The 23,544-nt window shown below is 34.6% G+C and overlaps 1 protein-coding gene across 3 annotated transcripts; it reads right to left on the bottom strand.

The window, feature by feature from the left end:
• Nucleotides 1-1,118: 1,118 nt before the first annotated feature.
• On the bottom strand, nucleotides 1,119-15,995 carry LOC139129947 (protein NLRC5-like). Of its 3 annotated transcripts, none has more exons than XM_070695646.1 (4): nucleotides 15,886-15,995; nucleotides 13,060-13,519; nucleotides 11,301-11,555; nucleotides 1,119-8,975 (listed from the first exon to the last, which is right to left on the bottom strand). In XM_070695646.1, the coding sequence occupies exon 4, from the start codon at nucleotides 7,811-7,813 to the stop codon at nucleotides 4,964-4,966; it is 2,850 nt and encodes a 949-aa protein (XP_070551747.1). In that variant the 5' UTR covers nucleotides 7,814-8,975; nucleotides 11,301-11,555; nucleotides 13,060-13,519; nucleotides 15,886-15,995; the 3' UTR covers nucleotides 1,119-4,963. The 3 variants fall into 2 exon arrangements, with proteins under 3 accessions (XP_070551747.1, XP_070551749.1, XP_070551748.1); XM_070695647.1 differs by lacking the exon at nucleotides 13,060-13,519.
• Between the last annotated feature and the right edge of the window lie 7,549 nt (nucleotides 15,996-23,544).

Here is a 23,544-nt window from a genome sequence, read left to right as displayed (position 1 = left end):
GTGTTTGTCTGTGTATGTCAAACAAGGGCTTCTTCACAAATCCCTTGTTTGGCGCTTTTAAATTTGTTAGAAGGACTTTGGAACTAGTGTATATATTTGATGCCACAGGCTCCTTGGGTTTTTTGTTCGGAAGTGTTCCCTTTTGTCTATGATACTGCAATGCTTTTTTAACTGGGTGACATTTGGGACATACTATTAGCATGTAGGTGTGGCAACATCGTTAGAAGTGGCAGTCCTAAAGAATACTCATTTTTACAAGTTACCTAAGACTTCGATAGTGCAACCAAAGCCAAATAGATTAAATATTGTCTACACTAATTCCATGCAATGCAATAATACAAGAGGATGCTTTTACTTTGGTTTGGTATATTGTATCACTAATTATGATGTACCACGTTACATGGTGTTGCATAAACGTGTTTGTTATCAACGGTTGCAACTGTAACCAACCATTTCGTACTTAAGTGGACGTGCATCAAAATTTGTTAAATTGCACTTGACTTATGTGATAAGGTCAATAGAAGCTATTAAATACCGTGCGTACATTCACCCTTTCTGGCCACATGTAACCAAATGTGAGCAAAGTGTCATTGACGCTATTTTAATATAGTACCTGTAGACGGAAACCCATGAAGAGTTTGAATATCTATTTCCATCATATGGTATTGGTAATGCCTGATGCCCCTAAAGTTTGAATGTCTATGATTTCTTTTGAAACGTAAAAGCCACGCATGTTGTTCTCAACCCCTCACCCCAGTAATTTTCATAGCATATTTAAGACAGCGCTGGCAGATAATGGCATTCAACAAATTTCAAAACGATAAACGGATTTAATTTCCGTAATTGAATGCTCATTTTACATTTATTTCAGAAGATTTCAGAAGTAACATTGTACCATTGCATTCATAATGAAGGAACGTGAGAAGTTTGAAGATTACTACACTATCTCTTTATTTTCAAAAAATCTACTCTATCAACAATTGTACCCCTTGATACAGGATATTTTATTCAGTATAGAATTTGAACTGTTAAATGTATTATTTGATTTTGAGACACTGCTGTACAGATTTGTTGACTTGCATTGTCAAGAAATACAGACTACAAAACACACCATTAGCAAGCGTACGATAAATACTTTATTAACACACATCATCCTATGCTGGGATTAAAAGGGTTGCAACAACTCAGAAAGGAAAAAGTACAGTGTCCCAGAAACCACACTGAAAATACAAGGAAAAGAAGTCTCAAGGAGGACACTACATAAATATCACAAAAAAGAGATAAAGAATACAGTCAGGGATAAGTTATCATCGTGTGTTGATCCATTCCCAAATATATCATATATCATTAAATTTAATCATTTCTATTTCCCATGCAGAAATTTGATTTAGTATATGAACTTCATCTTGGATGTAAAAAAAATTGTAAAAAACTGTTAGTCTACTCAAATCAAAACACAGGCTGATGTGAGATCATAGCCTTCAACGTTTTCGGGAAGGTGTGGAGACGTCAGCTCAACCTTGAGGATACATGAATTTCTGGCACAACACCACGTAGTTTCTTACTGGCTCAAACTTTGAAAGGGAAGTCTAAGGAAAATAAAGTCAGTATTTAGTTCAACGCTACAGTGGCTGCCTATTATCACAGTTTTGAACAATTACAAAAATTGTTCATCACACATATGGAATGTGAAGGTTAGTCATCCTATCGTGAGTTGAATTTACAGTTCAAGTGCAACTACAGTTCCTTTACAGTCAATTAAAAAAACTTGAAATTCTTAGTCAGAAAATAAACACATCATAATACAATGCCAGAGGTCATTAGAGTGGAGAAACTTTGTGTTAAGTTACTAAAACAGAGCTGCATGAAAATACATGGTGAAACAGGAGATAACAAGGACTTGATGATAGGTAATTTTTGTACTTACTGACAATATCAGACAGACAGGTATGCTTTGGCACAAGTGAAGATCATTTCAAGATATTCCTTTCCACAGACATTTAGAGCCAGAAAGTGTGAGTGCTTATACTATACATTTCCTGTACTGTTATAAATCGACCACAACATGACATGCTGCATCTCTTTCATTTTATCACTAAAATATACAAAAAGAATTCTTCTACATGAAATCAAAAATTGAAAGATTAAAGTTTTAAAAACGATATAAATATATACAACATTTTCAAATAAAAATATTTAAACTATTTCTATAATCAATACATTCTACCTGTGAGTGGGCCTTCTTTGCCACTCTTTTGACATAATTTGCTATGTCAGTGAACTCGTGACTTCTCTAAAAGTCATGACTTCCCTAAAAGAACAAAGTAAAACATCGCAGCAGCTTCCCTGAAATCAATTTCCTTAATCTAGCTGATGAAATTAGAAAGTATGCCAAGCAGCACTGTATCATATAAAGACACTAAATTCATTTCTGAGAACAAACATTGCGAATATGCAGGACGTAATATGTGCAAAAATATTTTTCACATTTAAGGCAACATACTTCTGCTATTCATGTTTCCCTGCTACGAAAAAATAAGGAATGAAGTTCTCTTTTTGCTGCAAAGTAACGATATGGAAATGTCAAAGACCATGAACTGGTACAAAAACAAAAACAAAAAATATTCAAACTTTCTCCCATGCAGAGAGATCATATTATGCACTCCTTTACTATATGCCATGATTATAATTGTATACTAACTTCTGCATTTTGTTCTTGCAAATTAGAATTCGGCAAAAATAATAATTTGCCATTATGATATGCATATTTAATTCCAAAATAAATGGCGACAGTAAGTAATTGTAAATAATTCATCTTTAATACCAAGTAAAAAATCTCAATATTGTAGAAATTATCACAAAAGTCAGAAAAAGAGTACTCAGACAAAATATTTTCTTTTTCTTTGCCGCTGGAGAATACAAATGAAGTGTTATACCAAATTGTTTTCAGCCATTGAGATGGAATTATGTGAAAGCTTATAGCGTTTTGTAAAACTCGTAAAAAATTCTAAAATCCAGCAGCATTCTCTAAGAGTGTAATTGGATCACTTGATCAGGGTAAAAAACTTTTGATTGACATAAAAGAACAATATTTCAATACATCAAAATTATTTTAAACAGATTTCATTCTTTGTTCAGCACTGAAAAGGTTTGAAACAGTTATCTTCTGAAGTACCTAATCAGACATATGCACAATAAACTATTACAGAATGTGAAACATCAGATGGAATCAAGCATTAATCACTTATAAAATGTATAAGCAACATATATAAAAATATAAAGAAACAGATATTTGATTTATACTTACAACATTTCACGAGAGATCACATCACGTACATTTATATGAAGCTCGTCTCTTATTTGAAACAGAGCTGCATGAATATATACGAGAAAATATATCTTTAAATGAAAGGCAAAATATATTTATATCAAAAGCTTCAAGTCAAATCTGTGAAAATTCAAACTAGAGAAGGCCATGTGAAGCTTATTTACTGGATGTAAGATGTCTAGATTCTCCTACTGCCATACCCGTGTACAAGTAGTTCACTGATTAAATGTTTAATCATCAAACAAAACACTAAATACATAACTCTTCTTTCAATATTGCATATAAGTGGTAACAAAAAACACACATTTGTATCAACATCTTTATGAACAGTTTCTGTTCTCCAGGTAACTGGGGAACTGGCATTCAATTCTAACTAATGTCAATTATTAAATACCTTACCATCTCTCCACTGTAATAAACTTCTAACAAGAAGAATGCAGCTTAATCAACACAAGATTAGTAGTCTACAAGGACAAGGGTATACAATTATGACAGCTCGACATTTAACATCAGAAGTGTACCATCTGCCTATCAAATAATCCGCATCTTATTGAGTAATTATTCATTAAAACCCATCTTTATATAACGTAAAACAAAAGCCTCTCAATATCTGTTCAAACCGTATTTTGTGCTGAGAATACAGTGATGCTTCAGCCATATTATGAGTGTTATATCAAGACAAATGAACAATCCATTTGATTACTGTCATAATGAATATTTCTGAAAGAACACAATTGGAACTAATTTGGGATAATTGGATTGTGAAGTAATGTCGATATAATCTGCAAATGCTTTTCTTTTTAAGTTACCTATTTGTTTTTATGAGTAATTTGTAATATCGCAGCATTCAGCTATAAGGCACCTAAAACTTTTGAGAAATTTGAAAAATATCAAGATCCAATTATCCCAACTTAGTTACAATAGTTTTATAAGGAACATATTGGCAAAGGTATAGAGAACGACGCAGAAATTTACAATTGTTTTTATAGCAATTCTCAACTTTGTTGTTGTCATTTCACACAGTGTTGTGAAATTTTCAATTTCTATTCGGCTAAAATACGTAACTTCTGTGCTATATTTAAAATACGCTATTATCGTTGTTTCTATGTACCAATTTTACAATAGATGAATTTTCACTATTTTGCTGGATATTTGTCTCTAGGAGGGTGATTGCCAGAGGTGCTAAGTTGTCAAGATGATTGCAACGTTTATTCTTTATGCTCTACTTTGTGATATGAAATTTATTTCAAATGATGGTGTTCTTGGGAATGGGACATGCTTGATTTGATAGATTGAAATGTTGCTTTATCTTTCTCCGCAGCAACTTGACTTTTTCCAAGATTCTCGTTGACAAACTACCCTCACAATAAGATTTTGTACCACTGTATTTTCTGTTATTATGACTAAGGTCAAGAAGAGTAAGCTTTGGCATTGATTCAATCACTTCACTCAAACTCTCTACACCACTGTCTCCAATGTTGTTATAACCAAGGTCAAGATCAGTAAATCCACGCATCCACGACATCACTTCGTTACATCTCTTTTCACACTGTCTCCTTTGTAATTACAACTAAGGTCAATGTGAGAAAGTCAAGGCATCTTCTTCATTAATTTCTCCAAACTCTTTAAGGTGGTCTACCCTATATTATTATGACTTATATCAAGATGAGGAAGTCCCTTCAATGACCTCATCCCTTCACTCAAACTCTTTGCACCACTCTCCCCTATGTTATTATGACTAAGATCAAGATGTGTCAGTCTACGCAATGACCAAATCCCTCCACTCAAACTCATCGCACCTTTTTCTCCTATATTGTTATGACTAAGATTAAGATATGTAAGTGCATCCACTGACGTCATCTCTAAACTCACACCCCAGGCACCATAGTCTCCTATGTTATTATGACTGAGGTCAAGATGAGTAAGTTTAGCAATTGACCTCATCACCTCACTCAAACTCATTGTACCACTGTCTCCTATGTAATTATGACTAAGATCAATATGAGTAAGTTCATCCATTGACCTCATCCCTTCACTCAAACTCATTCCACCACGTTCTCCTATGTTATTATGACTTAGATCAAGATGGGTCAGTCCATCCATTGACCCAATCCCTTCACTCAAACTCATTGCACCAATATCTCTGATGTTATTATGACTAAGATCAAGATATGTAAGTCCATCCATGGACCTGATCCCTAAACTCACACTCATTGCACCTTTACATCCCATATTATTATGACTTAGATCCAGAGAACTAAGGTTAAGATCTTTTAAGCCTTGCTCAAAGCATTTAAAGTCCCCGTCAACCCAATGTTTGTCTTTCACTGTTAGCTTTGTAAGATGGGTCATTTGTACAACATTGGCAAAAGATTGGACAGGTAACTCATTAGAATCGAAATCAATATCGTCAATTGCTGACCCACTCAATTGATCTTCAATGTAGGGGAAAATGGCGGGTAGGTAATGTATATTATTGGCGACGTTGATGAAGGGTTTGCTAACGTGTGTCCTTTGAATGTTAAGTAGAATCTCCACTCCTTTCATGTCAATGTAAGTGTTGCTGAAATTTACATACTGAAGTCTCTTCAGAAAAAGTAAAGACTCTCCAACATCTTTAAGTCCTTGGTTATCAATATTACTACCACTTACGTCTAAATGTCTCAGATTACTGAAGTATTTTAAGCTGTTAGCCAGCTTGTGGCAAGTGAATGGATTAAATATTGTCAGCTTTAATCTTTCCATGTTGTAAAAAACTGATAGATCATTCAACATACTCTCATAATCAGTTTCAGACCACTCTTTATTCTTTGAAATATCTACCGCAGTAACCTTTGGAATGTTTCTAAAACATTCCTGCAACTTTTCATCCTTCAATAACAGATTGCTTTTATCAAAATCAGGTAAACTAGTTGATTCTGGTAGCTGGCTTACAATTTGGGAGACAATTTTTTGTAGACCTGACAAATTGTGACTCACATCAATGTCACAAGCTGAATTACAGTTTTCTGTTTCAGAGAACAATGTATGCACTCCAACGGCATCGATTCTGTTTGAACTCAGGTTCATATAATACAACTGACTAAAGTCAGACATCAGTTTACCTAACTGATTAACATCTTGTATTTTATTGAAACTGACATCCAAGTATTGGATTGTTGGATTTTGAATACCAGTATCGCTGAACGTATTTGAGCCCAGATTAATGAACGTAAGGTCATTAAAACTGGATATAACTTTACCGACATTACCTACATTGTCAATGCAATTTGAACTGAAATCCAAATACCTAGCTGTTGTCGGTAAACATTTGAGTATGTCAATCAGTGATTGGTTAACCTTGTTGTGGCTCACATCAAGGTGTGTTAACTGTGTTAGATGATTGAAGCTCTGCCCAATATCTGTTATTTGGTTATGACTCAGATCTAGTTTTGTTATAGAGGATGGTAAGGAGAGATTAATGCATGATTCAAGACCAATATTGCTCAAGTTCAACTGCTTCAACTGTGTCAAATGCTTAAAGGACTCTTCCATTCTTTTAAAACCATCATCAACAAAGGTGAATTTATTATGACTAACATCTAAATCTTCAAGTTGTGTGTAGCTGTCCAGCTTTTCAAAGCTGCATCCATGAAGATTATTATGACTTAGATTTAGGTGAGTCACTGATGTGGGAATAAATCTAAAAATATGATCATTGGCTTTAAGTTTGTTGTTACTGAGTTTCAATTGTTTCAAATTATTGAAACGTTTCAACTTATCAAGCAAAAGATCTGACATGTTTGTGTTACTGAGATTTAAATCAGTCACTTCTGGAGAAATTTCCTGCAATAAAACGTTCATATCGTCTCTGCTGACACAACAATGACTCAGATCTACCTTTTTAAGGTTTTTTAAATGTTTCAGGTTCTCACTTAGCAACAAAACGATCTGTTTGTTTAACTTACTGCGACTCAGATCAATGCTTTCAATGTTACTGAGCAGTGATAAATTTTGACAGAGTTTTGACAACTGACTGTTTGATAACTTTGTACAATCTATGTGTCTTACATTTCCTAAACTTCTTATAAATCTTGCAATGTCATCTAGTGATTTAAGTGTGTGATGGCCAACATCTTCCAGCTGTGCTGAAGACGTACACAAAGGTAGAATTTCAAGTAAAACGTGTGCTATGTTATTATCATCTACTCTTACTTCTAATTGATCTCTTATTTGCAACAATTCTGTACACCCTAAGCTACCAATACTGTTTCTGCGTAGGTCTAAACTAGCGAGACATGGCATTGCATTCAATACCTCTGACAATAATCGGCAATGCTTCCAGGACAAATCATTTCCAGCTAAACAAAGTGTGTTGATATTTAGACTGACAGTCTCTTCAGATAAAAAGAGTAGAAATTGCTCACACAGTTTTTCTCCAAATCCTGTTAGGCTAAGTTTTTCAAGATGCGGCATAAATGACAATGTGTTGATGAACATTTCCATGGTGCATTTCTCAATCCCTTCCAATATGCTCGCATTACTTGAAATGGTCAAAAATGTAACTGCTGATTGCTGAGTTGTATCACTGCCGGATCTGAATTTTTCATATTTTTGTAGCAGTGGAAGAATTCTCAATAACTTGGCAGTCACAGTGAAGTCATGCGAATTGTGAATTCTAACTATACACCTGTCAACAGCAAACGGATCTTCAATAATATTTGTCAAACATTCTTTGAATTCACTTGACAGGAAAGCGTCATCACTCTCTGAATACAATTTAATATCTTTGATTAAAGAAGTGTACTGTAAAATTACAGCGAGAGCATATATAGTTGTATTGGAGATTGCTCGACAAGTTGACAGATCTAAAGTATAGTTCCGACCTATGACTTCCTCAATGTCTATTGCAAAGACAGAAGGCCTCTCTGATTCAAACAAACACTTACCAAGCAACACAAGGTTGTTAATATCTACAGACTTTTGTATTTCACTAATTTAACAACTTCTTTCAGGAAATACGATGCTTTCTCACCCAAAATCCCAATGACATAAGGGAAACAATACGATAGTTTGGCTTGCAAAATGTTTGTTTTCTCTTCCCTGAGTAACATTGGAATATTATTGGGTGACGATGCAACAATGATACTTAAGTATGTTGCGATCATGTAACTGTATACATATTTGCTTTGAAAAGTGTAACAATCAACAGACTTAGTCAACAAACCAAAGCAGTGTGATTCCAAATTTGAAATACTTTTATCAATCCATGACGGATACAACTTACCAACATTCGCTTCAGTGATGTGATCATACAGATACTTTCCAATATCATTAAAGTCCGCTTTCAGAATCTCTCTGAGATTTTCCACTTTCAGATTATTTTCTTTACAATACATGTCTGCATGGTGTATGACAGCATATTCAGTTGCTTTTGTTACTGTCGGAGGAAAAGTAAACGAATTCTCAAACCAAAAGTATACAAGACTAGGGAAGAAAAACTCCTCTTGCCTCAGGGCATCTACTACTGGATCAAACTTAGACTGCTGAAGTAAATTCTTTGCTTGCTGTTTATCCTCTACACGATCCATGACAAAAGCTTCCCATTTACCACATACTGTATCTCGACGCCATGTTGCTCTGCATGCAGAGGAAACTACTGCCATTTCTGTTCAGTAAAAACAAAAAACTTGTAAAATACGAGTTGAAAGCATATGTGATATGCTTGCATGTTAAGGTTCCAAGACAAGAAATGGAACTTTTTTGTCTTACAATTCTCTGGTGGTTAATAAGTTCAGAACCCCCGTATATTATCCATTTTCTGAAAGCCTAGATATAGGGAAACATTTTGGTAGCCACAGTGTCATCATTGTTTACATAACTATCACGTGACAGGTAATTTGCATAACCTTTCAAAAATCGGTTTTCCCTATGCTTTGTCTCAATACTACAAAATATATGTTTCGAACTTGCTGGAGTGCAAGCTGTCTCAACACTCTTCCAAAGTGTGTCTCAATTTTTTTATTATCTTGCTTAGTTTTTTTAGCATAATTTTAAAGAAATTAACTAGGATTAAATTCACCGCTCTAGAAGTTTTCTGGCATAAAATTCTTTACGAAGGTTTAAAAATATTCTGAGACACATTTTGGCAGATCCTTCGGACAGCTTGCGCTTACACAAATTTCAGCCACATATCCCAAAGCTTTGAAACAAAACATAGGGAAAACCGATTTTGAAAAGTTATGCAAATTACCTATTATTTACGGGGTTTCTGAGCTTATTAACCACTAGAAAATCGCTAGCTTAAAAAAGCCAATTTCTTGTCTTGGAACGTAAAGTCGGCAGTAAAAGATTTCAATGAGATTGACCGATAGTCTTATTTTCATTACATACATACATAGAAACACACACACACACATACATACATACATACATACATACATACATACATACATACATACATACATACATACATACATACATACATACATACATACATACATACATACATACATACATACATACATACATACATACATACATACATACATACATACATACATACATACATACATACATACATACATACATACATACATACATACATACATACATACATACATACATACATACATACATACATACGTACACACATACTTACATACATACGTACATACATACATACATACATACATACATACATACATACATCATACATACATACATACATACATACATACATACATACATACATCATACATACATACATACATACATACATACATACATACATACATACATACATACATACATACATACAGACATACATACATACATACAGACAGACATACATACAACATACAGAATACAGAACATACATAAACATACATACACACATTCACATAATGATATACATACATACATACATACATACATACATACATACATACATACATTCGCACATATGTACATACATACATACATACATACATACACATACATACATACATACATACATACATACATACATACATACATACATACATACATACATACATACATACATACATACATACATACATACATACATACATACATACATACATACATACATACATACATACATACATACATACATACATACATACATACATACATACATACATACATACATACCTACATACATACATACATACATACATACATACATACATACATACATACATACATACATACATACATACATACATACATACATACATACATACATACATACATACATACATACATACATACATACATACATACATACATACATTCACACATACACACATATGTATATACATACATACATACATACATACATACATACATACATACATACATACATACATACATACATACATACATACATACATACATACATACATACATACATACATACATACATACATACATACATACATACATACATACATACATACATACATACATACATACATACATACATACATACATACATACATACATACATACATACATACATACATACATATATGTATATACATACATACATACATACATACATACATACATACATACATACATACATACATACATACATACATACATACATACATACATACATACATACACACATACATACATACATACATACATACATACATACATACATACATACATACATACATACATACATACATACATACATACATACATACATACATACATACATACATACATACATACATACATACATACATACATACATACATACATACATTCACACATACACACATATGTATTACATACATACATAACTTTGACCGTAGTTTGATAATAATGTTTGACTAACAGATAAATCAACAATTCACAAATAATTTAATTATTAGAACATTAAAGCAATGCTTATTTCATACAATTACTAAATATTTGTATGGATTTTAATTTTATGGCTATAAGTCCTTCCTACCTCGTTGAAGCTGGTAGAAATAAAATGTTACTGCAATTGCAAGGAACAATGCCAGCAGGATTCCGTTGACCGAACAAAATATGAACGAAGATACCGCCGCAATGATGGCCACCGACACTGGAACGATTGGGATAAGTGTGATACATCTTGTAATACATCGTGGAATGCTGAACTTTGAAGGCGTCATGATCTTATGTTCTTGGTCAGGTACTGAAACTTGGATATCTTCTCCCACCTTTGAAGGATGTGGATTTTCTGCACAAGAAAATATATTAGGCCAAGAAAAATAAACAGTTTGTCTCTCATCCTAGACATATTGCACCAAATGATGCAGTGACACGGTTTTTTTTTCTCTAATTATTTTTTTTATTCTTCAGTCAACAAAAAATGCGCGCAAAAAACGTGAAAACAACATAGGAATGCAAACATAGATAAATGCATAGCAGCGTTGCTTAAATATTTTTATACAGCAATAGTTCTGTGGTTTGACTTTTAGTGCAGCAACTCAGAGTTTTGACAGCTTAATATTATAATAACAATTAGTTATATACGTGTTCAGTTTTGAATAGAATGTTAGTGTCAGTATTTTGTTTACAGTTCTGCTTCATACAGCACTGTGTTTTACTCTATCGTCGGGTATTTTGCGTTTATTTTTTCCTTTTATTTCCTCATAAGCAGGGGAAAGAAAATGTTGACGTGGCGCGTCTGCATTGACACGCGCGAGGATGAGAAACAACTTGAACTTTTTATTTTTCTTGGCCTTATTTCAAGGACAATCTATTCATAACCGTTACTGAAGTTTTCATGCACCTTAAGACATACAAGCTAGCTTTTATTTTCGTAAAGCAGGTCAGTAGGGTCGGAAATCTGCCAAGCTGGTCTAAAATGTTGCCACCAAAACGAATTATCGAACTTCAACACTAGCAACGACCTTAATTAAATGGTATAGCTAAGCATATAGATGGGCAAAATATACATAAGCTAATATCTCTGCTTGACGATTGAAATTCAGTAGATTTTCGATCAGAAGTTAAGTAACATTACTTTGAATTCCAACTAGTTTGTTTTAGTTTATAACGTTCTTGCACTGTTATCTCAAAGGAGGATATTTGTGTGTATGTACATGCAAGTATTACGTGCAACGTCTCTGTTTGTTTACATTACCACAATGGCAAAGTGTTCAATTCATGTAGCAAAAAGGAATGGGTTCAGGTAACAAGGTTCTGTTGATTAATTGGAAATATCTCAAACCAAGATTTACTCCAGATTGAGACTTGAATTTGAGTATTATCGTCTAAATAAAAATTTACATTCTTTTATTATCACTTGGGTCTTTGATGATATTCTATGTGACACTCGCAATGGTCAACTTAATTTTCACACATAAGAAAATGCTCTGTTTTGTCCATTGGTAATTTGTCTCGCTTTTTTGAATTATTAATCAATCAATCTATGGTCCTTTTTTGTTGCTGTTTACTTCTGTTTTTTTAATGATACGTTTTTCTTGTTGATGTTTACTTATGTTTGTTAAAGTTTTTCCTTTGAAAATTCAAGCATGTAAATAGAACCTCTGGACTGATAAATAAAGATGATTGAAAACTACTACTACTACTACTACTACTACTACTACTACTACTACTACTACTACTACTACTACTACTACTACTACTACTACTACTACTACTACTACTACTACTACTACTACTACTACTACTACTACTACTACTACTACTACTACTACTACTACTACTAAACTTACCAGTTGTACAACTATGTTCACTCTGGAATTTGCAAATTCTTTCTTTCAGGGCTTCTTTTCCCATCTCTTCAAACAACTGTACAAGCAAATCTAAATTATTGCCGTCTATGTAACCACGTCCTTTTAAGTGATGGAAGATATCCAATGCACTTGTAAGCTTATCCATGTCTTCCTTTGACACCTGTTCTCCTCTGAGTAGGTTCTTCATTTCATTCACATCGTCTTCATTCAAGCTTTTTGCGAGGTTTTGGAACAACTTGTTGAGTGGGCTGATGGGAGCCTCTGCCATGATCAGAATTACCCAGATTCACTGATTCCACTTAAAATGTATGTTAAGTATAAACCGATCTTGGCTGGGCTCCACAACACATATGCTATCTCATTGACGATACTGCCAGTACAATGCTTCTTAGCTAGTAGTATTAGGTGCTAGCTCATCAGATCACAAGGAATACTCTACCTGGAGAAAGTAATAAAGTAAATATAATATATTGTATTTATATTTGGGAAATTAATTAGTGCAGAACTCATTTAATACAAATATACAGTCGCAGAATTCTCAACAAATCCATGCCTTTGATGGTGGCCTATCCTTTGATAAATGTATACACAAAAGGTCACCAGTTGATCATATCAATTGAACAACAGGGGAATGTTTGATAACATGAACCTATAACAAGGGCACCTTATTGATTTCTGCACATTTTCCTGAATAATCTTAACACTATAAAAATGTAATATATTCTGAGAAAAATTCACATTTATCTGCACATATCTATCAACGCTTAGTGTTTCTATACGGTGTCCCTACCTTAAATCTGTAATATAGTTATAGGTTTCAAAATGGTTTATATGTTAACATCCTCACTGTTCAATGTCATCTTCTTTGCCCTAGTTTATCGTGGAATCTAATTTTTGCTCAAAAAGCCAATCTGTGTGTTACCTCCATCTTTACCAATGAGTTTAAATTGTTCTAAAGTTGAAGTATAATATTAGAGGTTATTACCAAATATCGCCTGTTCCTTGTGTCATATCAGCATGAGTGTCATTTGTGCTGCGTCAGACACGAGACGAATTCGAGTGTCTGACGCAGCACAAATGACACGCATGCTGATACGACGCAAGGAACAGGCGATATTGGGTAATAACCGATTTATCATTACCCATGCCCATAATTTTAGGGAATTTTTACTAATAGAACGAAAAACTTTAAATTTTGTGGCTTTACTTTATTACGCCTTGCGCATAAATATCAGAGGGTTTATGTGAACAGGCTTCATTCATAAAGTATACGACGAAGATGTCAACATCACCCGTGACATCGCTGCGAGTCGTCCATATCTCAACGAAACCCAAGGAGAAAGACAAAAAATCGTCATACAGAAGGAACATTTTAAGGTGCATTATGCTATTACAACAGTAACCGATCAAAAACTGCTCAGCTTTAAATCTATCCTGATTTCGATCGTCGTACGGCACGCGGGACGGCACGGAGCTCGCGCGGAGAGGACGCCATTTTTTTAGTTTACCCTTAGAGTTGCCATGTCAACAGTCGTCGCGCACGCGACATCGCTGTCACGCCACGCGCTCACTACCTGTTCGGTGGAGACCGTGCACAGTGCCGGCACTGTGCGAACGGCAGAATGTTTGCTACAACTTAACCAAAAAAATGTCATGGGAAAAAAATTCAAGACTCAACGTGATATTTCCGTATTTTGCAACCAGAAATACCCGTGTTCCTCGAAGCCCTTCAAGTTTTTACGTCGGCGACATCGCTTCGCAGGCGGCGAGCGGCAGCCATTTCGTTGTTTACGTTGTTTTCCAGCAAACTGCTGATGTAGTTCGGGAAAACTCTAAAAATGATGACGTTCATCGTGCATATCTCGACGTTTACCGTGAAATATCACGGCTGATATTCTACTGTGAACGTCACTAGGATGTAGCAATATGGGCATGGGATATGATAATTTAAGGCTTAAGGTTCCAGACAAGAAAATTGACCTTTTTAATCTAACAATTCTCTAACGTTAATAAGCTCAGAACCCCTGTAAAGTATACATTTTCTGAAAGCCTAGACATACGGGAACATTTTGGTAACCACAGTGTCTCCATTGTTTGCATAACTATCACGTGACATGGTAATTTGCATAACCTTTCAAAAAACGGTTTTCCCTATGTTTTGTCTCAATACTTCAAATATCTGACTCAAACTTGCTGGAATGCAAGCTGTCACAACGATCTTCCAAAGTGTGTCTCAGATTTTTTATATCTTGCTTAGTTTTTTTGGAGCACAATTTTAAAGAATCAACTATGCTTAAATTCACTGCTCCAAAAGTTTTTCTGGCATAAAAACTGTTGTAGAAGGTTTAAAAAGATTCTGAGACACACTTTTGAAAACCTTTCAGAAAGCTTGCACTCACACAAATTTCAGCCACATATCTCAAAGCATTGGAAACAAAACATAGGGAAAACCGATTTTTGAAAGGTTATGCAAATTACCTGTCACGTGATAGTTATGTAAACAATGGTGACACTATGGTAACCAAACTGTTCCCCTATATCTAGGCTTTCCGAAAAATATAATTTACGGGGGTTCTTAGCTAATTAAACACTAGAGAATTGTTGGTTTAAAATGGTCAATTCTTGTCTTGGAACCTTAAGTACTATACGTGTATTCTTGGTGATGCGACCGTGAATTATAGAACAGTCAGTTGCCTCTTCAGCTGGTGAGTTTCGTTGAGTATTAACAACAAAACGTCACCTTATTAACATACCTGTGAGTGTGTTGTGTGTAAATTTCATTAAACAGGGCGGAAGCATACGTACGTGCGTAACTCTGTCCGACTTGAATTGAATACCAGAATCAATCAAAACCACCAGCAGCTCGACATTGAATCAGAATAACACTCAATGTGCTACTAAGAGCTTCCTTAGGATACTGTACCATTCGGTAAAAAAAGACTATGAATAGAGAGTGTGAGCAATTGAAGTCTCCGACGCGGAAATTTCTTGCGAGAAACGCAGCGAGCCCGCTCTACGTCAGACCACCATATATTGACGCTAGTACTTCTGGGTACACCCTCGATCTAAAGGATTGTCTTTGCTGGCGGTAGTTTCTGATTCATACTGTAAAGTGCTACTTCAAATTTAACAATTAAATTTTGCTCGTAATTAAATTTCGGTTATTTCTTCCGAAGGGATTATTTCTTCTATAACGAAAAGGAAAGTCTGTCGCTTTTTAGGTAAGTTCGGTGAGAGACTGTTATTTGTCCCCTCATGAACCCTGTGACCTCTTTGTACCATGATATGAAGTTATGTGAGCCACAGGTGGGGGGTCTGAGCGTGAGCATACTCTGTTTGAACAACATAGTCCCTAGAAACAAAATTGCTGTCGGACGAAGTAACTTGCCAGTCTTTGACATATAATCTATTGTTGTCCTGGATTTGATTACGAACCCAAGCAATATAGGAAATAAATATGCAGTCAATGTTTATAAACTTGGTGAGTCAATTGGTTTTGCAAAGTACACCTAGCAATTCTAGCATTTCTTATGCAAACAATTGAATTGGTAGCCATTATTTATAGATTTGTTAAAGCCTACGTGTTGGCGAAAACTGTGATTTGTACTTTATACTCACTGTTCACACAAGGATCATGTTTAAATACCATGCAATGATTTTTTCTCCACCCTGAAAACGCAAATAAGTTTGTAGAAGACTACAGTGTTGATAAGAAAGTTTTGACAAAAGAGGAATAGAGTGTGGAATGAAGGCTGACGTCACTGATAGGGTTTATTGAAAGCTTGGCGTCAATTGTTCGACACCTCGACCGGGTCAATTTGCAATAAATATTGCGTACAGTTGCAGACATACTTGGCAGACATTTAATCCACCTGAGCTCGTGAATCAACCGTTGAACGACTGTTTCTTGGCAAACAATACAAATATTAAAAGATATGTACATGTACAGGATTAGTTTAGCACATTAACAAAACTATAAGAAGACGCAGAGTAGACTGTATACTACTCTGCGTCTAGGAAAAGCACCGAGCAATATAGCTATGTTGCTCGTTCCGTCGACAATGCTCAACTAGCGTTGACAACGGCAAACAAATATTTGGATAAGATGCTAATAATAGCTGAAGTAAGTTGACGCGGAAATAAATAATGTTACAAATTCGATGGGCAAGGTTCTTCTTCGTTGTAATATATATATATATATATATATATATATATATATATATATATATATATATATATATATATATATATATATATATATATATATATATATATATATATATATATATATAATATATATATATATTATATATATATATATATATATATATATATATATATATATATATATATATATATATATATATATATATAATCCCATAGTATTTTTTACTCTGTTTGATGTGATTGTATACTCGTGTTTTTTCACGGCGCCGCACTTCTCGCCTTCGGCTCGAAGTTGTACGGCTCAACGAAAAACACTCGTTTACGATGACGTCAAACAGAGAAAAATACCATGGGATTATATATATATATATGATTATATATATATATATATATATATATATATATATATATATATATATATATATATATATATATATATATATATATATATATATATATATATATATATATATTGGATCATGTGCTCTCTAATATATATATATATATATATATATATATATAATATATATATATATTATATATATATATATATATATATATATATAATCCCATGGTTTGTGCGCGTGTGTGTGTCATTGTGTATGTTTTGTTGCAAATTACCAATTGTTATTCGTAGAATACCCGTATGTGCGGCCTCTGTCTGTCGAGACGTGATTAAAATCAAACTCGAGATTTCATGCAGGTTATCGCATTCCCCTGTGTCTAAGTATCCGAGCCGATAAAAGCTTCACTGAGTTTTGACCTAAGACACTCAGTAGGGTCAAACAGCATAGTTTGTACGTAGGCTAGGTACTGGTAGAATCATATTCCATCACAGGACTTTGAGAAATGAGTCAATTCTGAACTGGTAACCTCCTCTGTGACAAAAAATAAAAAAGTATCTTGTAGTGACATATAATTACAATATTCGTCATTATCACAAAGAATTATAACAATCGAAGATTGCGTATAATTTCCATTTTGTCATTCATCATTTTTTGACTTTGTTAATGGCGAGCAGCCGATTAGAGTAACGCCGTATCCGTATAAACATGTATTTTATTTTTATGAGGAAAAGTTATCGTTTTACAATAATCGTTGGCGCCAGTCTGGCGGGGAATGGCTTGTAACACAAAACACACAGAGTGTAGGTATTGGTACAAGTTATTAAAATTCTATAGTATCCAAGTATCTAAACCGATAACAGGTTAAAACCTGTGACCTCGATAAGGTCAAACCTGGGTGATAATTTGGACAACACTTAGCTATTGTAAGCAGTGAATAATTTAACATAGTATGAATAAAGACCTGGGAGAGTAACATGTAATTTACTCTCGTCTGATAAATATCAGAAACATAAAAATTACGTTCATTAAATCTTGATCATGCTCATAACAGTTACTATATATGAAGCAGCTTAACTCAGTAAATTCTCGATCAGATTCGAACTCACGATGTAATACACCTATTCAACAAGCGAAGCCATCACATGTCAACCGCTCGGCTAAATCTCCACCCTTGCCATAGTGGTTCAATAACCAAGTTACGTTGGTCATTGGTTTTTGACCGCGACCCCTCCACATCCTCAGCCTGTATTGTTCTCAGACACTCATACACATATATGCAGTAACATACATCACTCACAAATATTATCAATGAATTGAATTCATCGCTAAATTTGTCTTACTAAGTTATGAAAAACAAAGTCAGCAATTTACATAAAATGCAACAAATGTCTTTGGTCAAGTAGAATATTTCTATGTACGCTTTGTCATCCCAAAATATCTGAAGAAAATAAAGTAGTATTGTAAAACACTGAAAGATGCATATGACAACTGTAATAACCATCCCATAGAGAATTAAATTGCTGCAAGAAGGCACCAATCCTTCTGGACAATTGCATTTTCCCTCTGTGTTTATTATGGTTTAGGGATCTTACAAGTCATAGCAATGATTTAATATCATTTTAAAACCGTGCGATAGCTCTTGCGATGTTATCTTAAAATCTCAAATGAAAGTTAAAAAGCAAAACAAGAAATCATGTTTTTCTTTTCGAAGCATTTTGCATGTTTTCCTGAGTGTAATACACTGCAAAGGTCTCAACGAATGTTCTTTAAGCTGCAACTCTGCGAAATTTGTCCAATCTCAAGGTACCTCCAACTCAGATATTCATTGCAATCTGCACTGCAAATTGAACGTTATAGTCATTAACCATGCATCAACAACTTTCGTGTTTCAGAATAGGCAAGAAATTGAACAGATTTTTGCTTTATTTAAATTTCTCGCCATTTTCAAAATCTTGCCATATTATGTGAAAAACGGAGATCTTTTTGTTTAAGTGGATAATTAAAGATTCAAATGTGTACATGCACCATTTACGCTCTTTATCCTGTAGTTGTACGGAGGCCGCGGCCATATTTGGGTGCTGCACCCGTTTATTATTTGTCTTACTGAAACCTTCCCATGCAGTCCCGCTTAGTTGATAATTATACTTTAGTAAACATGTCTGAGTAAGAACATTTCTATGAACTAATTTTAATCTAAATATAAATTCATGAAAATAATGCCAAAAGTTGCAGCTTATGTGCCTTTAAAACACAGCGAAAACAAACTGTAACAGGTGTTATCCTGCACTTTCCTTGCTGTTAGGAAGCTAAATATGTACACGATGATCGTTGTCGATCTGCCTGTGTCCTTACAGTAACGTTGTGCCATCTGTTCGAAGTTTATGCGTAGGGCGGTTGGTATAAGACATTATACGATGGAGACTAGTTGATTAACCTTTGTAGCCTAATTTTTGAACTAAGGAGAAAATGAGTGATAGAGTGAGAAATGACATTGTGAAAATAGAATTGCGATTTATGCACAGACCAAAGACAAAATTATATGCGTATTTACACTATTAAGATTTAATAACTTGATTCTTACTTCCCTGGCGTGAGTTAATAGTATAGCGCGTGATAAATGTGAACCCGAAGCGTCACTGTGGCGTCAGCGAGTCTTAGCCCAGTAGGAAACCGCCGATCGTCATAGCAATTTTAAGTACAATGTATCCAGCAAGCAGAATTATAAAGTATGCTTTCACATAGAGGAGGAGCTTACTAACCTGAAATGCGACCGGATGAATAGGGGGTTGGGATTCTAGATATCAAGGAAAATATTTCTTCCAGTGTGTTTACCTTGTCATATTGTATGCCCGTTAGTAACCTATCATTAGTTATCTTAAAATCTCAAATTCATATATTGCAGGATGGACGAGACAGATGCATGGTTAGTAACTGCCATCCCTGACAATGAAGCATATAGACCTAAGATGGGCCAAAATGCTGTTGCCCTGCAATTGTTTTGCAAAAAATTGGTTGTGGCACTATGAATTTAGCTCATTGTAAGTCACGGCTGGCTTATCACGAGAACGACAATGCAAAGTGATAGATAATTTTACATCTTAGTCACGTGTCGCAACGTCGTCGCTACTCTGTGAAGTCTAACGCTTCTACTATTGTCACTATTGTTTGGTCATGGTCATAGATTTTCTCTTAAATAATAAAACGTCGCAAAGATGACAATTGTGACACAATTGTGGAAATTTTGCAATATTTGCACCTGAATTTGTATTTAAAGACATTTGTTAGTTGTACCACAACACCCGCAAATTTTCCAACAGCGTTTGTGTTTGACTAAACTTGGTTCAGGTCTGAGATTTGTGGGGTGAATATGATGGCTTATGTTGTGTTTTCATATGAAACTTGAGATTGGTTTGAAGGCGATGGATGAGTGCGGTGAACGCGATATAGGGGAGGGGGAGTTTCGCCCCGCAGAATCTCACTACTGCGCAGACCCAAAGGTAACGCGTTCAAACGCTGGAAGGCCTGACGTGGGCTGCCTCATTTTATATTGCTTTATACAAAAAAGGAGACAGAAGAGAAACGTTTGCAAAGAATTGTACTTTTTAAAATTCACCAACTTAAACCAAGTGTAGTCTCCTGCAATGCAGGAAAATTCATGATAACAGCTAGTGATAGTTGACTTTGACATAGATTTTTCTGTGATTGACTAAGTCACAGATTCTAGTTTAGGCATTTATACGGGTCTTGCATCCAGCGCTTCCATCACAAATGACTGCAGCAATTCGCCATTTCTGTTAAACAAACCGAGCATGTACCCTTGGCATTAAGCGTTTCTATGCATTATAAACAGATGAAACGAACTTCTGTAGACTTTCTGTCTACAAAATTGGTGGCAAACCAATGTCCCAATCTGTCGATGCATTTCGCTTCGCAACACAAGCCATGACATCTTCGAACCATCACTGTAGTGGCAAATGGGACAAACTAGCTCCTAGCTAAAGAGCAAATAGCTTAAAACGCTGCATCTGTCTCGTCCATCCTACAAATATATGAAATCTAATGAATATTCATCAGATAGATAGGAATTGAATGTTGGTACAACAATAACAATAAATTCATTTGAACTCTCCATTTTCTGTCATTGATTTGAATGTTGATGGTTGATCGGAGACTATGTACTTCTTTCTGAATATTTTGATTTTGCTCTATGTTCGGAGAATCTGCACACATTTGTCGAATGAAGATAAGAAACGTCATATATTTTTCCCATAGGATTGCAACTCTTGGTGAATTTCAGCTCTATGATAGCCCCATTAAATATTCTGAAACCTTAAGCGAAGACACTGACATATATTCTCTACAGATTGAAATATTGATGAAAATCCGAATGAAAACGATTCATCGATTATTACGGATGCAAATGTATAGGTAACGATTTTGTTTTTAGACCCCGTGTATCGAAGGCGTCAAAGACGTGGTAAGGTATCTGCAGTGATAACGTATTTGTATCTCATGTGTTTTGCGTTTACAAAATATTCCTTGATGAATTTTAGAAGTTCGTGGCATGATAATCTTGATTCTAATGTTGTGTACCAGTATATTTCGATGGATTTCATCTGCCCGTCTCGAGTTTATCATGCATTATGCAGGTTTTTTACATAAATTTAACAAATCGTACCTCGAAGGTAATCTCAGACTGCTAGAGAACAAGTTAATATCAATATTATCGAAATTATCTCGAAATTTCTTTCATATTTCTTTCATATTTAGATGCCTAAAAAGATTATTCACTTATGTAATATTTTGAAAATTCATAGTAGAAGTGCGAATTAAGACTCATTTGTCCAGCCAAGAGATTTAGCGGCAACGCGCAGGAAAATTTCTAAGGTGAAAGTTTTCACCCTGATGTTTTAAATCAAATAGATGCAACATACATGTCATGATTCCCTACTGGCCATGAATGCATACAAAATACACGACATTACTATTTCTGTGTTACAGTTCAATTGAAAGTCTTCAAACGTTATTTGGCGACACCACTGACTTACAGCGCTGTTACAAGAACAAGTCATTTCCCTTTTTTATATACACAGAACCCCGGTGTTATATCGCGCCATCTCAAAGAACAATGTGTGGTCTATTCATAAATAACGAATTAAAGTGCCATACTTTAAACTGCTGCTGGGACGCATATCTGTTTAAATGTTATTCAATGAAAGAAAAGGGTAAGTAACATTTAACAGATTCAACGTCAAACGACATACACTTCAATGACGGTAGTAATACTCAGAATGGGAGAACATAACGTACATATAATGCGCCTTTGGGACAAACATTCGGACTCTCGATTTTCTGCAATTCTTTTCTGACCTACCACTTTTAAGGGACTCATTTAAAAGCTCTCAGAAAGAAAGAAAAGGGAGAAAAAAATCCACGGTCAAAATTTAATTGTTCCCGTAGAGATTACCTCACGGATGGCTGCCATTTTGAATTTCAATTATCGCGTTATGTTGAGTAATCAGTGTTTCTTGTTTCAAAGTTTGAATAGCGACCCCGTTTTTTACTGTTAGTTTTGTGAGAGAAAGGTTGAAAATTTAATTTCGAAAAATTTACGATAAGTTGAAGTTGTTACTTTCAAGGTGCATACTACCTTAGGACGATACATCTCTTTTCTAGTGTCGATAGATAAATTGATATATTAATTAATTGATTGATTGATTGACTGATTGATTGATATATTGATAGATTGATTGGTTGATCGATAATGTATTTTTAAGCTGTCGCTTAAGTATTAAACGTTGTGGCACACCTAGTTTTATATAAATAAACAAAGAAAGCGGGGTGATAAAAATTAAAATCACAATTATGCCAGATATATTTGTGTAGGGGTTATTTGTGTAGGGGTTAACAAGACAACTGGTTGCAGAAGAACCTTATCATGGTGCTATTA

Source organism: Ptychodera flava, chromosome 3 (genome assembly GCF_041260155.1).
Source record: "Ptychodera flava strain L36383 chromosome 3, AS_Pfla_20210202, whole genome shotgun sequence".
Taxonomy (NCBI): domain Eukaryota; kingdom Metazoa; phylum Hemichordata; class Enteropneusta; family Ptychoderidae; genus Ptychodera; species Ptychodera flava.
This window is presented reverse-complemented; position numbering and strand designations above follow the sequence as displayed.

Excerpts from the sequence above, each read along its gene's own strand:
- LOC139129947 (XM_070695646.1), bottom strand. The coding sequence starts at position 7,813 with ATGGAAATGTTCATCAACACATTGTCATTTATGCCGCATCTTGAAAAA.